The sequence below is a fragment of the Argopecten irradians genome, chromosome 9 (assembly GCF_041381155.1).
Source record: "Argopecten irradians isolate NY chromosome 9, Ai_NY, whole genome shotgun sequence".
In the NCBI taxonomy this organism is placed as follows: Eukaryota; Metazoa; Mollusca; class Bivalvia; order Pectinida; family Pectinidae; genus Argopecten; species Argopecten irradians.
Genome location: NC_091142.1, coordinates 43,269,104 through 43,289,309, shown reverse-complemented (window position 1 = coordinate 43,289,309; position 20,206 = coordinate 43,269,104). Strand labels below are relative to the sequence as shown.

The 20,206-nt window shown below is 36.3% G+C and overlaps 1 protein-coding gene across 1 annotated transcript in view; it reads right to left on the bottom strand.

Moving 5' to 3' along the window:
* Positions 1 to 19,897, bottom strand: part of LOC138330788 (neurofibromin-like) — a 171,562-nt gene extending 151,665 nt beyond the window's left edge. The window contains 4 exon segments of the mRNA XM_069278307.1: positions 2,607 to 2,669; positions 7,413 to 7,496; positions 12,716 to 12,859; positions 19,772 to 19,897. Of these exon segments, the coding sequence (XP_069134408.1) occupies positions 2,607 to 2,669; positions 7,413 to 7,496; positions 12,716 to 12,859; positions 19,772 to 19,834 (354 nt within the window). The 5' untranslated portion in view covers positions 19,835 to 19,897.
* Between the last annotated feature and the right edge of the window lie 309 nt (positions 19,898 to 20,206).

Here is a 20,206-nt window from a genome sequence, read left to right as displayed (position 1 = left end):
GTGGAGACATCTACTGATTAACACTGTCTACTCTGTGGGACATCTACTGATTAACACTGTCTACTCTGTGGAAACATCTACTGATTAACACTGTCTACTCTGTGGAAACATCTACTGATTAACACTGTCTACTCTGTGGAAACATCTACTGATTAACACTGTCTACTCTGTGGGAACATCTACTGATTAACACTGTCTACTCTGTGGAAACATCTACTGATTAACACTGTCTACTCTGTGGAAACATCTACTGATTAACACTGTCTACTCTGTGGGGACATCTACTGATTAAACACTGTCTACTCTGTGGGACATCTACTGATTAACACTGTCTACTCTGTGGAACATCTACTGATTAACACTGTCTACTCTGTGGGGACAACATTAACTACTGATTAAACACTGTCTACTCTGTGGGACATCTACTGATTAACACTGTCTACTCTGTGGAAACATCTACTGATTAACACTGTCTACTCTGTGGGGACATCTACTGATTAACACTGTCTACTCTGTGGAAACATCTACTGATTAACACTGTCTACTCTGTGGAAACATCTACTGATTAACACTGTCTACTCTGTGGAAACATCTACTGATTAACACTGTCACTGTCTCTGTGTGGAAACATCTACTCATTAACACTGTCTACTCTGTGGGGACATCTACTGATTAACACTGTCTACTCTGTGGAAACATCTACTGATTAACACTGTCTATTCTGTGGGGACATCTACTGATTAACACTGTCTACTCTGTGGAGACATCTACTGATTAACACTGTCTACTCTGTGGGAAACATCTACTGATTAACACTGTCTACTCTGTGGGAACATCTACTGATTAACACTGTCTACTCTGTGGAAACATCTAATCTACTCTGATTAACACTGTCTACTTCTGTGGAAACATCTACTGATTAACACTGTCTACTCTGTGGAAACATCTACTGATTAACACTGTCTACTCTGTGGAGACATCTACTGATTAACACTGTCTACTCTGTGGAAACATCTACTGATTAACACTGTCTACTCTGTGGAAACATCTACTGATTAACACTGTCTACTCTGTGGGAAACATCTACTGATTAACACTGTCTACTCTGTGGAAACATCTACTCATTAACACTGTCTATACTCTGTGGAAACATCTACTGATTAACACTGTCTACTCTGTGGAAACATCTACTGATTAACACTGTCTACTCTGTGGAAACATCTACTGATTAACACTGTCTACTCTGTGGAAACATCTACTGATTAACACTGTCTACTCTGTGGAAACATCTACTCATTAACAACTGTCTACTCTGTGGAGAACATCTACTGATATACACTGTCTACTCTGTGGAAACATCTACTCATTAACACTGTCTACTCTGTGGGACATCTACTTGATTAACACTGTCTACTCTGTGGAAACATCTACTGATTAACACTGTCTATTCTGTGGGGACATCTACTGATTAACACTGTCTACTCTGTGGAAACATCTACTGATTAACACTGTCTACTCTGTGGAAAACATCTACTGATTAACACTGTCTACTCTGTGGGGACATCTACTGATTAACACTGTCTACTCTGTGGAAACATCTACTGATTAACACTGTCTACTCTGTGGAACATCTACTGATTAACACTGTCTACTCTGTGGGGACATCTACTGATTAACAACTGTCTACTCTGTGGGGGACATCTACTGATTAACACTGTCTACTCTGTGGAGACATCTACTGATTAACACTGTCTACTCTGTGGAGACATCTACTCATTAACACTGTCTATTCTTTGGGGACATCTACTGATTAACACTGTCTACTCTGTGGAAACATCTACTGATTAACAATGTCTATTCTGTGGAGACATCTACTGATTAACACTGTCTACTCTGTGGAAACATCTACTGATTAACATGTCTAATCTAATTAACACTGTCTACTCTTTGGGAACATCTACTGATTAACACTGTCTACTCTGTGGGGACATCTACTGATTAACACTGTCTACTCTGTGGAGACATCTACTGATTAACACTGTCTACTTTCTGGGACATCTACTGATTAACACTGTCTACTCTGTGGGGACATCTACTGATTAACACTGTCATTAACTACTGTGGAGACATCTACTCATTAACACTGTCTATTCTTTGGGGACATCTACTGATTAACACTGTCTACTCTGTGGGGACATCTACTGATTAACACTGTCTACTCTGTGGAGACATCTACTGATTAACACTGTCTATTCTTTGGGGACATCTACTGATTAACACTGTCTACTCTGTGGAGACATCTACTGATTAACACTGTCTACTCTGTGGAGACATCTACTGATTAACAATGTCTATTCTTTGGGGACATCTACTGATTAACACATACTCTGTGGAGACATCTACTGATTAACACTGTCTACTTCTGTGGGGACATCTACTGATTAACACTGTCTACTTTGGGGACTCTACTGATTAACTACATCTGTCTATTCTGTGTGAGACATCTACTGATTAACACTGTCTACTTGTGAGGAAATTATACAACTGATCTAAACTTTGTAAAATCTCCACAATGAGTAACTTTACAACAGTTGAACAGACCTTACAGTTTCTGGTAACAGTAGCTTCACATAGATTGCCTCATCCAGTCGTGAGGTGTCTTTGGGTTGCTGAAATTTATTATTTGAGGAAAATACAAATATTATACATTAAAACTTTTAAAATAATCAACAAATTGTATTTCAAACAACAATTGTCAGACATTACTGTACCATACCAAGTGGGATGTCAGACGTTACCATATTGTACTAAGTGGGATGTCAGACGATACCATATTCATACTAAGTGGGATGTCAGACGATACCATATTGTACTAAGTGGGATGTCAGACGATACCATATTGTACTAAGTGGGATGTCAGACGATACCATATTGTACTAAGTGGGATGTCAGACGATACCATATTGTACTAAGTGGGATGTCAGACAATACCATATCATACTAAGTGGGATGTCAGACGATACCATATTGTACTAAGTGGGATGTCAGACGATACCATATCATACTAAGTGGGATGTCAGACGATACCATATCATACTAAGTGGGATGTCAGACGATACCATATCATACTAAGTGGGATGTCAGACGATACCATATCATACTAAGTGGGATGTCAGACGATACCATATTTACTAAGTGGGATGTCAGACGATACCATATCATACTAAGTGGGATGTCAGACGATACCATATTGTACTAAGTGGGATGTCAGACGATACCATATTGTACTAAGTGGGATGTCAAACGATACCATATCATACTAAGTGGGATGTCAGACGATACCATATGTACTAAGTGGGATGTCAAACGATACCATATCATACTAAGTGGGATGTCAGACGATACCATATCATACTAAGTGGGATGTCAGACGATACCATATCATACTAAGTGGGATGTCGACGTACCATATTACTAAGTGGGATGTCAAACGATACCATATCATACTAAGTGGGATGTCAGACGATACCATATCATACTAAGTGGGATGTCAGACGATACCATATCATACTAAGTGGGATGTCAGACGATACCATATCATACTAAGTGGGATGTCAGACGATACCATATTGTACTAAGTGGGATGTCAAACGATACCATATCATACTAAGTGGGATGTCAGACGATACCATATTGTACTAAGTGGGATGTCAGACGATACCATATTGTACTAAGTGGGATGTCAGACGATACCATATTGTACTAAGTGGGATGTCAGACGATACCATATCATACTAAGTGGGATGTCAGACGATACCATATCATACTAAGTGGGATGTCAGACGATACCATATCATACTAAGTGGGATGTCAGACGATACCATATCATACTAAGTGGGATGTCAGACGATACCATATCATACTAAGTGGGATGTCAGACGATACCATATCGTACTAAGTGGGATGTCAGACGATACCATATCATACTAAGTGGGATGTCAGACGATACCATATCATACTAAGTGGGATGTCAGACGATACCATATCGTACTAAGTGGGATGTCAGACGATACCATATCATACTAAGTGGGATGTCAGACGATACCATATCATACTAAGTGGGATGTCAGACGATACCATATCATACTAAGTGGGATGTCAGACGATACCATATCATACTAAGTGGGATGTCAGACGATACCATATCGTACTAAGTGGGATGTCAGACGATACCATATCGTACTAAGTGGGATGTCAGACGATACCATATCGTACTAAGTGGGATGTCAGACGATACCATATTGTACTAAGTGGGATGTCAGACGATACCATATTGTACTAAGTGGGATGTCAGACGATACCATATCGTACTAAGTGGGATGTCAGACGATACCATATCATACTAAGTGGGATGTCAGACGATACCATATCATACTAAGTGGGATGTCAGACGATACCATATCATACTAAGTGGGATGTCAGACGATACCATATTGTACTAAGTGGGATGTCAGACGATACCATATCATACTAAGTGGGATGTCAGACGATACCATATCATACTAAGTGGGATGTCAGACGATACCATATCATACTAAGTGGGATGTCAGACGATACCATATCATACTAAGTGGGATGTCAGACGATACCATATCTACTAAGTGGGATGTCAGACGATACCATATCATACTAAGTGGGATGTCAGACGATACCATATCATACTAAGTGGGATGTCAGACGATACCATATCATACTAAGTGGGATGTCAGACGATACCATATCATACTAAGTGGGATGTCAGACGATACCATATTGTACTAAGTGGGATGTCAGACAGATACCATATTGTACTAAGTGGGATGTCAAACGATACCATATCATACTAAGTGGGATGTCAAACGATACCATATCATACTAAGTGGGATGTCAAACGATACCATATCATACTAAGTGGGATGTCAAACGATACCATATCATACTAAGTGGGATGTCAAACGATACCATATCATACTAAGTGGGATGTCAGACGATACCATATCATACTAAGTGGGATGTCAGACGATACCATATCATACTAAGTGGGATGTCAGACGATACCATATCATACTAAGTGGGATGTCAGACAATACCATATTGTACTAAGTGGGATGTCAGACGATACCATATCGTACTAAGTGGGATGTCAGACGATACCATATCATACTAAGTGGGATGTCAGACGATACCATATTGTACTAAGTGGGATGTCAGACGATACCATATCGTACTAAGTGGGATGTCAGACGATACCATATCATACTAAGTGGGATGTCAGACGATACCATATCGTACTAAGTGGGATGTCAGACGATACCATATTGTACTAAGTGGGATGTCAGACGATACCATATATAGTAATAAGTGGGATGTCAGACAATACCATATTGTACTAAGTGGGATGTCAGACGATACCATATCATACTAAGTGGGATGTCAGACGATACCATATCATACTAAGTGGGATGTCAGACGATACCATATCGTACTAAGTGGGATGTCAGACGATACCATATTGTACTAAGTGGGATGTCAGATGATACCATATCGTACTAAGTGGGATGTCAGACGATACCATATCATACTAAGTGGGATGTCAGACGATACCATATCATACTCAGTGGGATGTCAGACGATACCATATCATACTAAGTGGGATGTCAGACGATACCATATTGTACTAAGTGGGATGTCAGACGATACCATATTGTACTAAGTGGGATGTCAGACGATACCATATCATACTAAGTGGGATGTCAGACGATACCATATTGTACTAAGTGGGATGTCAAACGATACCATATTGTACTAAGTGGGATGTCAGACGATACCATATTGTACTAAGTGGGATGTCAGACGATACCATATTGTACTAAGTGGGATGTCAAACGATACCATATCATACTAAGTGGGATGTCAAACGATACCATATCATACTAAGTGGGATGTCAAACGATACCATATCATACTAAGTGGGATGTCAAACGATACCATATCATACTAAGTGGGATGTCAGACGATACCATATCATACTAAGTGGGATATGTCAGACGATACCATATCATACTAAGTGGGATGTCAGACGATACCATATCATACTCAGTGGGATGTCAGACGATACCATATCTACTAAGATACCATATCATACTAAGTGGGATGTCAGACAATACCATATCTACTAAGTGGGATGTCAGACGATACCATATCGTACTAAGTGGGATGTCAGACGTTACCATATCGTACTAAGTGGGATGTCAGACGATACCATATCGTACTAAGTGGGATGTCAGACGATACCATATTGTACTAAGTGGGATGTCAGACAATACCATATTGTACTAAGTGGGATGTCAGACAATACCATATATAGTAATAAGTGGGATGTCAGACGATACCATATATAGTAATAAGTGGGATGTCAAACGATACCATGTCATACTAAGTGGGATGTCTGACGATACCATATCATACTCAGTGGGATGTCAGACGATACCATATCGTACTAAGTGGGATGTCAAACGATACCATATCGTACTAAGTGGGATGTCAGACAATACCATATATAGTAATAAGTGGGATGTCGGACAATACCATATCATACTAAGTGGGATGTCAGACGATACCATATCGTACTAAGTGGGATGTCAGAAGATACCATATCGTACTAAGTGGGATGTCAGATGATACCATATCGTACTAAGTGGGATGTCAGACAATTCTATATCGTACTAAGTGGGATGTCAAATAATGCTGTATTGTACTAAGTGGGATGTCAGATGTTACCATATCATACTAAGTGGGATGTTAGATGATACCATATTGTACTAAGTGGGATGTCAGACGATACCATATCGTAGTGAGTGGGATGTCAGACGATACCATATCATACTAAGTGGAATGTCAGACGATACCATATTGTACAAAGTGGGATGTCAGAATATACCGTATCATACCAAATGGGATGTCAGACGATACCATATCGTAGTGAGTGGGATGTCAGACGATACCATATCCTACTAAGTTGGATGTCTGACGATACCATATCGTACTAAGTGGGATGTCAGAATATACCGTATCATACCAAATGGGATGTCAGACGATACCAAACGAATGTCAAAGTATTCTTTTTTGCGTGGTTTTCATGTTTCCAGACTTTTATGCATGGTAAAAGAACACACAAATGGTAGGTTTCTTGAGATTAGAATTAGAATAAAGATATATCAGTTGTCTCTGTCCAGGGAAAGAAACCATCAGTGAAAAGCTAATTTACCTATCCAGTGTGAGAAAACACAGGTAATTGAGGATTTCTTTGCCAAGCACATGATAACAACAGAGGTAAATTTTACAGAGGTGAATGAGCACTGTGCGCCACTTACAGATGTGAGAACCTTCTCCAGAGTATCAAGGATGATCAGCTGGGATTCATAATAGTTCCTCTCGGCTTCAGGTCCATGAATACGCTAAAACATAAAAAAACATTATTGGTTCATTAAAATCTTAAATGATTTTTTTTTTTTTTAAATGGATTAATTTTCTATTTTTTTTCCCAATCATCAATCTATCACTACTGAATGAACCGTATTCGACCCAATAAGTGCCCAGGGCGTTTACAAAGTTATAAAGAAACAATAGGCCCATGGGCCTTAATGGTTACCTGATATTTGATACAAATTTTATGTAATTTACTAGGCAACTGATGTCTTTTGTTCACAAAATAGGAACATACATCTAATAGGTCTACACACAAAGTTTCATTAAGCTTGGTGCATATTTACTCACATTACTATGTTCACAAGGTTCAATAATTATTATTGCAAAGACCAATAACTCTGTAAATAAGTTATTGTCGAGTCAAGCTTATTTTAAAACTTTTTTGAGATATTTCTAATGTTAGTCTATATGCAAAGTTTTATTGAGCTCGGATCATATTTACTCATTAAGTTATCATGTTCACAAGATTCAATAATTATAATTACATGTTCACAAGATTGAATAATTATAATTACAATTATAATCAAGTCGATTTTCGAACTGGTCAGAGATCTTTTCAATTTTAGTCTAACTACAAAGTTTTATGTAGCTGAGTGCATATTTATTCAAGTTATTGCATTCAAAACGTCCAATAATAATTATTAGTGCAAAGATTTGATTTTCAAACTTGTCCAAGATATTCCTAATGATAGTCTACATACAAAATTTCATGGAGTTCGGTTCATATTTACTAAAGTTATCGTGTTCACAAGGTCCAATAGTAATTATTAGTGCAAAGGGCAATAGCCCCGTAAATTACTGTCACATCAAGCTGATTTTTTAACTCGTCCGAGATCTTTCCAATGTTAGTCTACATACAAAGTTTTATTAAGCACAGTTTATATTTACTAAAGTTATCATCGTAATGCATGGTTATTTTGGGATCCAGTGACTGATCAAAAGCTTCATGGAAAAAAGGACTGTCTGAAGGTGCGTTCGATAGGTGACCAGGGAATCACTAAAAGCAGGATTCAGCTGTGGACAGGAGTAAAATAGACAAACAAAGGTGTAGATGACATCAAAGTCACAGAAATTCAATAAATACATATGAACTTATTTTGTTTGAAAAAAAGTAAACAAGACGTTATGCACCTGGTGAAAACTACCTTCTGTTTTACGATCCTGTCCATCTATGCCAGATCGGAAACTTGGCATAAACCCATGATTTTGCATACTTTGACCTAGCTATTTTGATGCAAATGATTTTTGAAACGATTGACAAACAAAATAAACGATGATTTCATGAAATTTCAGGATTAATATGCAAGTAAGTCACGATTTCAAGCTATTTCCTGCTGTGATTGAATGTAACAAACTCTGATTTCAAAAGGAAAACATAGATTTGTTAGCAATACCTGTTGCAAATGAACATTTTTTTTTAATTCAATGAACACTTGCTTGACTACTGGAATTTAGTTGTTAAAAAAAATTCAAAAAATTGTGCGGGAGATAGAGCGTGCGCAGAAATCACGGTAAGTGGTCGCGACCCAGTAGATAGATTTGCAATAATTTTGCTTTTAGGTCATCTGTGTGACCTATATTGCGATAGTCATTTGTCTGTCATCGTGCATTGTGCCTTGTTCGTCATCCATCGTGCGACGTCTATTAACATTTCCTTGTGAACACTATATTATTCCACTAAAAGATATCAAATAGCTGTTGGTCGCTTTGTTGAAACATATATAAATTTTGGTGCAATTAGCAGGTTTTTAAAATTGCATTTCCTTTACATTTTTAAAGGTAGGTTTCGCCCAACCAAATAAATATTATTTTGTAAAATCCGATAAACGGAAGAAAAGATGAAAAAACACATCAAAAATACCTCAATTTAATTTCTTTATCTTTTGAGATTGAACAAATGTGTCTTGAATACAAATTTGAAGGAAATCCTTGATTTATTACGGTGTCCGTCAGACAAAATAGTATGCAAATGTAGCTGCGTTGGATTGTGTAGTCGAAGTTTCGCGCATGCGCATTGTTACGCACTAAAAGTAAACAGAATGGCTAAACGAAAGTGTGTGAGATAAAATAATATATCTCAATCGGCAACAAAGTGGAGGAAATTATAATGGAATCGGTAGCACCCTAGGATATTTATGGGTAATTAAATTCAGAGATGGCATGTAGCGATAGAAGAAAACAGAAGCTAAATCTCAAGCGGAACTTGCCCGGATCTGTTGGGACTCGTGTAACGGCGTTGCACGTGGCGAGTTAAATTTCAACACATATGCCTGCGCACATACAGCCGCAGACTAACTACATGAATGTTTGGTGTACTAAGCTAGCGAGCGTATGTAAGTAACATGTGAAGTGTTTTAGCATATATGATATGTATAAACAGTCCATCGTACTTCAATTTGTTCTTGGTTTGTTGTTTTTTTTTAACTAAACATGCCGTGGCAAACTGTCACTGCCATCTGACTTTTTGTTGCACGCTTCCGTTTGTTGCTGCGGCCTCGTTTTGGAAAAAAATATGTCATGTTCTATGTAAAGCTTGACTTGGTTCTATTTTTAGAGGAGTATTTTCCTGGTCAAGCTAGGCAACTGACCACCCATATTGTTCGCTGTATGCATTGAAAATGATATGAAGATTATATCTATGTACAGGATAAATTTCAATTTCATAGTCTTTATATTTCATTGGGCGAAACCTACCTTTAAATCATGGTAACTGGTTAAAAAATTAAACAATGACTATTGTGTGGCACCCTGGTAAATGAGAATGTTTATTTATTATTTAAAGATGCTCCACCGCTGACAAATGATATTTTTTCACCATCAAAAACAGGAGCAGACGATTTTAGTATTTTTCTTCAGCTACAAAAGTTACATACTTTACACCATTACCACCTTTGAAAAGTTTGAGTTTCTAATTTTACTTAAAGTTAAAAATATGAAAATAATTTATTGCATCCCGAAAAAAATCTTTATCCTATAAAGGCACTTTATCCTATATGGAATGAAATAATGATTGCGCATGTACCAAAGGCGAAATAAATGATTTTATGTTCTTTTTTGTTTTAATTAGGCATATATATATACAGTATAACTTGTTTAAACCGAACCCTGTATAAACCGGAAACTTGTCTATACCGATTAATTTGTTTGGTCCCGGCAAATTTCTTAATAAACTATAGTACCCAAAACCTGCATAATCCGGAACCTGTATACTCTGAAAACCGGAACTGTCTAGGTAATATTACTATACCTTTCTTTGTAAAATTAACTTGTGCAAACCGGCAGCAATGTTTTCACAACATGGGACTGATCATGAGGCGTCTAAGGGGATTTACCTGTACTAGTATACTAAGGGCTAGATATATAGTTACAACTTTTCACTTTTCATTCGACGGTTTTGTTACATGTACATTGTATGTGAATAATTTTCATGGTCAATTCTAACAATAAAACATACATATAACTTCTGAGAGTTCATTTGAATGTAGCACATCAAGAGAAATGTATCGTACATGTACACCTCAGAAACCAAGAAAACGTAGGATGGAATTCTGTGTTCTACCATGTACATATGTGAGAATAAATGTTTGTGTTGTAATAATGATTTCCATGTGAACATGTTCTATCCTCTATAAACCGGACACCTGATTAAACCAAACAAATAGACTGGTCCCGTTCACATCCGGTTTAGACAAGATATACTGTATGATTAAACCCCAATTATTATTCAAATGATGGATATCATTTATGCTCTGTCGGCGGTGGAGCATCTTTAATATGTTATCAATTTATTATATTAATTGAATTTGTCAGTGTTTTGTATTTCTTTGTATTCATCCGTAAGTCCGCGTCTACTTTCGGTTTCGTTGTGTGTAAGTTTGTATGTAGAATAGTAGAAATAGGCCCCGATTAGGTATACTGGACATACTATGTATATAGACCTCGACATGCGTGTGAACTCTTTCTTTCCTTTTCCGTCTTACTTCATTTCTTTTCTTCACTTCTATTTGGGATTCTCGATAGACAGGATGATCATCTTTGTCGTCGTTGTTAAAAATAGATTTTTATGAAAGTCCCTTGTGCCATACACAGGGGACTGACTAGAACCAGAAATCCGAAAATAAATGATGCTAAAGAAATCACATTCTTCTTGGTCGTATGTTGAAGTTGGCCTTCCAAGAGGAACCCGCTAAAACCCTCAATTTTACAATTGTTACTGAAGTATCTTGGATTAAGGATAATTCATGTCGATTTTCAATGCCATCTGTGCTTTAGTTTTGACAAAATCCTTGAAACACCTCGAAAAAATCAAAGTAACTGGTCACAATTGAAATTGAGGCATCAAAAAGGGAAAGGGCTGCTTATAGGGACAAGGACGCATATTGGGTCGGATACGGTATTTGCTACTGCAGAGCCAAGAGTCTTTCATTTCTCTAAACCTGTGCTAGCTCACATTCATCAAATTTACTTACCGTGCACATGCTTGACATTGAGCCAAGAGTCTTTGTCAGTTTACTGATAATTTTATCTAAACTTGTGCTAGCTCACTTTCATCAAGTTTACTTACCGTGCACGTGCTTGACATTGAGCCAAGTGTCTTTGTCAGTTTACTGATAATTTTATCTAAACTTGTGCTAGCTGACATTCATCAAGTTTACTTACCGTGCTTGACACTGAGCCAAGAGTCTTTGTCAGTTTACTGATCATTTCTCTAAACTTGTACTAGCTCACATTCATCAAGTTTACTTACCGTGCTTGACACTGAGCCAAGAGTCTTTGTCAGTTTACTGATCATTTCTCTAAACTTGTACTAGCTCACATTCATCTTGAGTTTACTTACAGTGCTTGACACTGAGCCAAGAGTCTTTGTCAGTTTACTGATCATTTCTCTAAACTTGTACTAGCTCACATTCATCTTGAGTTTACTTACAGTGCTTGACACTGAGCCAAGAGTCTTTGTCAGTTTGATCATTTCCCTAAACTTGTACTAGCTCACATTCATCTTGAGTTTACTTACAGTGCTTGACACTGAGCCAAGTGTCTTTGTCAGTTTGATCATTTCTCTAAACTTGTACTAGCTCACATTCATCTTGAGTTTACTTACAGTGCTTGACACTGAGCCAAGTGTCTTTGTCAGTTTGATCATTTCTCTAAACTTGTGCTAGCTCACATTCATCTTGAGTTTACTTACAGTGCTTGACACTGAGCCAAGTGTCTTTGTCAGTCCATTGATAACCTCACGAAATTTGTGCCGGCTCACATTTATCAAACATTCTTTGTTTTGTTCGACATTTTGCATGGACTGCGTGGAGTGAAGTCCAGTTTTTATTGGCAACTGTAAATGAAATAAAACAAGTATTACACACAATTCTTCTGTAAAAATAACAATTATTACACACAATTCTTCTGTAAATATAACAAGTATTACACACAATTCTATACACACAATTCTTCTGTAAATATAACAATTATTACACACAATTCTTCTGTAAATATAACAAGTATTACACACAATTCTTCTGTAAATATAACAAGTATTACACACAATTCTTCTGTAAATATAACAAGTATTACACACAATTCTTCTGTAAATATAACAAGTATTACACACAATTCTTCTGTAAATATAACAAGTATTACACACAATTCTTCTGTAAATATAACAAGTATTACACACAATTCTTCTGTAAATATAACAAGTATTACACACAATTCTTCTGTAAATATAACAAGTATTACACACAATTCTTCTGTAAATATAACAAGTATTACACACAATTCTTCTGTAAATATAACAAGTATTACACACAATTCTTCTGTAAATATAACAAGTATTACACACAATTCTTCTGTAAATATAACAAGTATTACACACAATTCTTCTGTAAATATAACAAGTATTATATTACACACAATTCTTCTGTAAATATAACAAGTATTATATTACACACAATTCTTCTGTAAATATAACAAGTATTATATTACACACAATTCTTCTGTAAATATAACAAGTATTACACACAATTCTTCTGTAAATATAACAAGTATTACACACAATTCACACAATCAAAGTGCCAAGGCAACTCATAGATGCTGTGAAAGAAGGACTCAAACAAATTAATGGAATAAAGAAATTGGTTTTTCATATATACAGCTGTATTGAATTTAGTATACATGTTGCCCTAGTATAAACTGTGCTGTGCATGTACATGTTCAATAAGGAGTTAAACAAAAGATATTTAGCGTATTTATTTTATGATATTTGAAGTTGATTCAAGAACAATAAGTTGAATAACTCATTTCCTGAAATAACTGAAACTGGATATGAAATTTGAGACAGATCTCTTTAGCACTTTCTGAGAAATAATGATAACAAACTTTAACTATCAAAATCTAAGATGGCTGCCTGACGGCCATCTTATTAAGCGATCGCGATCGGTCCCAAAATGCAATATGCACAACTAGGGCCCTAGGAAAACCTTCATATGAAATTTGAGAATGATCCCTCTGTACTTTCTGAGAAATAGCGATAACAAACTTTAACTATCAAAATAAAAGATGGCTGCCTGACGGCCATCCTGTTGACCGATCGATCCCAAAACGCAATTTGCACAACTAGCGCCCTGGAGAACCTACTTATCAAATTTGAGAATGATCCCTTCAGTACTTCCTGAGAAATAGCAATAACAAGAATTGTTAACGGACGGAAGGACAGAAGGACGGACGGACGGAAGGACGGTCGAAGGACCACGGACGAAAAGTAATTTGAATAGCCCACCATCTGATGATGATGGGCTAATAAAGGTCAAGGTCGACGTCATTCACTTGAACAAACTTGGTAGCCATTCGTCCAAACATGCAGGGCTCTACAATATCATTTTTTCACACTTGTCCATTCGGGCAAGTAATTTTGAAATCCACTTGTCCGACAGCCAAATCCACTTGTCCAAACTTTAACCATTAACTTGCAGAGAAAAAAATGTTTGCATAATGTCATATTACTATTGAAATAAAATGTGTTGGTTACCTTTATTTTTATGTTTTGTTCATTGATTCTTAAACTTCGTATGTGACTTATAACTAAAGTAGCAAAAGTAAATGATCCTTTCTTATCAGATTCATCAGGTATTTTTCTTTTCCCTTCGACGCTGAAGCCATATTTTGTTAAATCCATTCTCCAATATAAACAGTATTCTCCAATATAAACAGCATATCATTTTAGCACTTACAAAAGAGCGACCCTTACATACAAACGCAACAGCAATCCAGATTTTCGTAATCGGAACACATCTGGCTTTTACCTAAAGTACCTAAAGTACCTAAAGTACCAGTAACGTACCTCCGGGTACCATTTTAGTTCAATCGATCTTTTTGAAGTCATATTTTATTGAAAAAACGGCATGAACAACTATTGATTTCTGTAAGACAGGTGTTTTGTATCTTTTTTGGCATTTCTGACAATTTAGTTTCAGCTAGTATCATGATGTACTTGTCCGACAGAGATTTCTACTGGTACGGACAAGTCGGACAAACGTAATTGTCGAGCCCTGGCATGTCACAAATCAGATATCTAGGCCTCTTAATTAGGTATTCATTAGAAATCATTTAAAGATTTCAGCCTATTTGACCCCTGTGACCTTAAAAGAAGGTCAAGGTCATTCATTTTAATAAACTTTGTAGTCATTCGTCCAAGAATATCACAGGCCCAATATCAGGTCTCTAGGCCTTTCGGTTATTGAGAAGAAGTCGTTTAAATGAAGTTGTCGCACGGTGCAGGACAAACGGCGCACGACGATGGACGGTGCATGATGACAATAGGTCATCCTGAACCGAAAGGATTATTAGAATTGACCTAATAAAATATATAACAAACATTACACTAGGGCTGCCGCGATACGGCAGAAGCGTACCACGATATATTGCGATACACAACAACTGTATTGTGATATGTATTGCAATATTTTAACCTTAACATATGTGTTGTCTATTTTGTATATGTTCCATAATAAAAACACCCTTTACATTATACAAACATACAGTGCTATGTTATGTAGTTTTACATCGATTTGAACCATGTTGTTGAGTAACAGAAATGTTCAAATGTGTTCTTGTTTTAAAAAAATACGAGTCTGTTTGTGAAAACGCTAGGCTAACTGTTACAGACGATCGTAACCTAATAATGCAATAACTAAACATGATAGTGTCTGCAAATATTTACACTTTTGAACCTAAATGATGAACAAATTTACGTACAATTGTCTTGGCAAAATAAGCTTACGATCGTGATTAAACTTCAAAGGGCTGACCGGCTTGCAGTGTTGTTTTGACACGTGTAGGAAATCGAAAATGGCGGCGGACGATGAAGCCTGAAAAAGCTGGCAAAATCCCTGCAGCCATGTATTCACCGGGCCTTAAATGTATTTAGAGAATTAGATATTCCGGTATTGTTGATTGATGGAGCGAATCAGCTTGATAATATTTCAGAAACTAGCCTAATGTCATATTGTTTATATTCAACATCATGCAAATGTTTGAATCATTTGAACATTGACCGACATCTGAATCGAATGAAAACGAAAGGGATACCCACATGGCTTCATATTATCGGAAAGGAAAACAAATACAACTTGCTGGTTTTGTTTTAATGACAGGACGTTTTAATTATATCAAATTAATGAAATTATGATACTAAGAAAATATATCGTAAAAAACCGGTACAGGTAAACTGTATTGCGGTACAATATTTTTTGGTAGTGCATTGCAATACCCCAATATACCGGTGAACCGCGGCAGCCCTACATTACACACAATTCTTCAATGTCTTACAAATCTTTCAGTTTTGAGAATGTAGAAATAGAAATACATTTTGAAGTTAATTGTATTTTTCTTCATTGCCCAGAGTCTGAAAAAACATTTTAAGAAAATTGCTCTTTTTCATTGCAGTTGATGTTTCATTTGTATGAGTTTCCCTTCACATCAGATTTATCATACAAGTTTAGATTCATTTTTTGTAAGCCTTTAGCGAACAAAAAATGAAAACTCCAAAATGAGTATCATAAATCAAATGTGATAGGAAATGAATGACAGATTATATAATTAATATGTGACTAATATTTGCCTTTGTTTCTTCCAATTTGGAGTTTTCGTGCCAGATGATTTATCAATAAATCAGTTGTGATTAGGAACAAATCACTAAAAACCAAAAGTCAGTCAAGTACCAATCACTTGAATGTGCAGTAATAAATAGAGCAAAATATAGTCAGCTTATTTGAAATGTTAATCTAGTTTAATTTTATCATTTACTTCATTGTCAAATTCTTACATGGAAATGTTTTATGATTAATCTTTATTTGTTTTCATACTAAATCCAACTTCCTCCAGTGGCACTGCAGTTTTCCATTGACATCAGCCCAACATAATATATCTCTGACACTAGACTGGCCACCAGACCCGAAGTTGTTGATAGACTGCCCACCAGACCCGAAGTTGTTGATAGACTGCCCACCAGACCCGAAGTTGTTGATAAGACTTTTTCAGCAGAGGTCTGTACTAGATTATCTCCCTTTAGTTTGAAAGTTGAAATTTAAACATGTAGTAGCGACAAAAATAATCCGCCAAATTTTAGGTTTTTTTTTTCAAAATTCTAGAGACTGGTGGCCTGTCTACTCTGATACTAAAATTGCATTTATATCGACCATACCTTACGTATACTATACAACATGTGTTTATCACTTATAGAGTAATTTTAGAAAATATTTAAGTAATTTATCATGCATCATCGATTTTCATCAAATATGTTTTTCTATCAGATACTTAGACATCATACCGGTATTTGATGTATTAAGCACTCAAGGCACTATAAAAGGAGAAGGGTAGGGGGGGTGCTAATTTACACTTTTTGAAATGTTTGGTTAAAAGTTTGAAAATTTTACGCCCTTAGTTTGTAGGAGCATGTGTACTATAACATTTCTTTATGATTATATTTCAGTAGTTACTGCAGGTTTGGATATATATATCTGTTGTCACAGGTTTTTTTTCGCATTTCAAAACAGCAAAATACACATTATGTATTCCACCCAATAAGTGCCCATGTCCCTATAAGTGCCCTCCCCATTTTTGAGGCCTCAATTTCAATTGCCCAGGCATAAATAAAGACCAAAACTACACAAAACAGTATAGATTTACAATAATATCGTCTAATTAGCACCTTCTCATTTTTTCAATTGCACTGGGCGCTTATTGGGTCGAATACGGTCATTTCAAGTAAATTGTCTGAATGATCATGAGCTAACAGACGTTTTTGCGCTTTTAAAAATAAAGAACTATATCCATATTGGCTTAAACATTTTACAAGACTCAACGTGACACCCTGTATGTCAGTGTAGGTTTCAAAAGTCTTTTTTTCATGTTTATATAAGGAGACTTCTGGTATGTTTTTGGCAAACCTTTTATGTCCAATCAATTTTTAAGATATCAAACATTTCCCAATACATTTAAAGATGCTTCACCGCCGACGGAGCATAAATGATATTCATCATTTGAACAATAATTGGTGTCTAATCATGTATATATATGCCTAATAAACACAAAAAATAATCTAAAAGAATTTATTTCGCCTTTGGTGTATGCACAATCATTACGTCATTCTATATAAGATATAGTGCCAGGGAATTTTTTCGGGATGTAATTAATTATTTTTCATATTTTTAACTTGAAGTAAAATTAGAAGCTCAAACTTTTCAATGGTGGTAATTGTGTAAAATAAGTAACTTTTGTAACTGAAGAAAATACAAAATCGCCTGCTCATGTTTTTGATAGTGAAAAAATACCATTTATGAGCAGTGGAGCAACTTTAATAAACAATCTATTTTTAAACATTTAAGTGAACAGTCGGCGTCACTGCAAGAACCAAGGAAGAACCATGTTATAGCCATGTTGATGCAAGGATTGATAAGTGAGAAGGATTTGTCATTAATCTTTACTAAACACCACGCAAGGGAACTAAAAATAAAAACCAGTTTTCTCAACAAATAATTATCTAATGGAGTCAAATGAAGCACCAATGTAAAGCTTAATAAATATCAAAATGTCTATTCCTTGTTTTAAGGACGAAAGAATTAGAAGAAATGTCTTAAATTTTCATTAAAAAATGTGACATCTCATGAAATGACGGCGCTACTTCTGAAAGTAAGACAGTAAGCCTGGCATCCGCAAGCTACATTAAAGGTTATGCCAGCTGATATCAAAGGAAAATCTGTCATCACCCAATATCACAGTCAGTGCAAAAGCACAAAAGTGCTCGCGACGTATTCATCCAAAACCCCGAGTGACAAATCCCTCTCACTAATCCTTGGTTGATGACAAGCTTCACTAAAATTATTTTAAGTATCACACAGTATATGCCTTAAATATCAAATATTAACAATGCACTATACTTTCTGCAAAAAACTAGATGCTTATTTTAAAACAACTCAAAAACATCTGCTATCTAACAATTTTGCATTATGATAAACATATGTATTCAGATCAAATGACATGACACAGAAATTATGCAAATGCTGCTTTCCTTGACATAGGAAAATTGATAGCAATGGATTATATAACAAGTTAAAATTTCCAAAAATAAGACCTGAAACAGATTTAAAATTGTGTGGGACAGAAATAGCTCCAAACTCCTGAGCTAGCTGATAATGTAACCATGACAATATTGAGCTGGAAGAATCTGTGTTCAAACCAGCATCAGTAAGGAGATGACAAAAACATCATTATCATAATAACAGATATACTGGTTGTGTGTAGGTTTTATCTACCAGCTGAGAAGTGCTACGTCAGGCATAAAAACCTCGTCAATAGTACACACGACGAAATGTAGTTTGTGCGCGGTGGAGCGTGTACACAATATATAAACACTGATCACATTTAGCCCATTGATAATTCTGACCTACTGAAGTACACCAGTGGCTCACACCCACGCACCGCGTTCAGCTCTTCCCGTTAGATGTCATGGCTTCTAGGACAAAAATCTCACATCTGAATCTCGTAGACGGGCACACGTCACCGCAAATTGTGTCTAAATAACGAGTAACATAGCGATAAAATGACACAAACAATGCAGTTTTACCACGTGACCGCGTCGAAGGTAGATGACATTCATTCATAAATTTCACAGGATAGGCTCGCGATGCAGCTGGGGAGATCCACTCTAGTTCTCATCTGTGTCTGTCATAATAACGTCTGGCATTCTTACCTGTGCATCAAAGCGATTTATGAGGGACTGCACCCATTCTCCGGGTTTCTGGGTCGCCATCATCAAGACGAATAGAAGAATATTATCCCACCGAAGAACCTGCGACCGCCATATTCCTTGTGTTATTATTATCGACGCATGCGTACTGCTAACTGAGAATTATCCATATATGGTAAAGCCCCCACATCAATGACATCACTTCCAATTTGATAAATTTTCATAATAATCAATGGATCTTCTACTGTTTGAAAGTACATGTACTATAATTTTAAATAATTGATAATAATAATTATGCATTTGTACCTTGCAGTAAAAATATAGACGAAGAAGAATATAATTGGGAAAGTAAAGAAGTACATGTATATGCAATATGTAGCCAAGGACGTATATGAGTCTCACTAATAAATCCTTGATGTAGCCTTCAATCTTTTAACT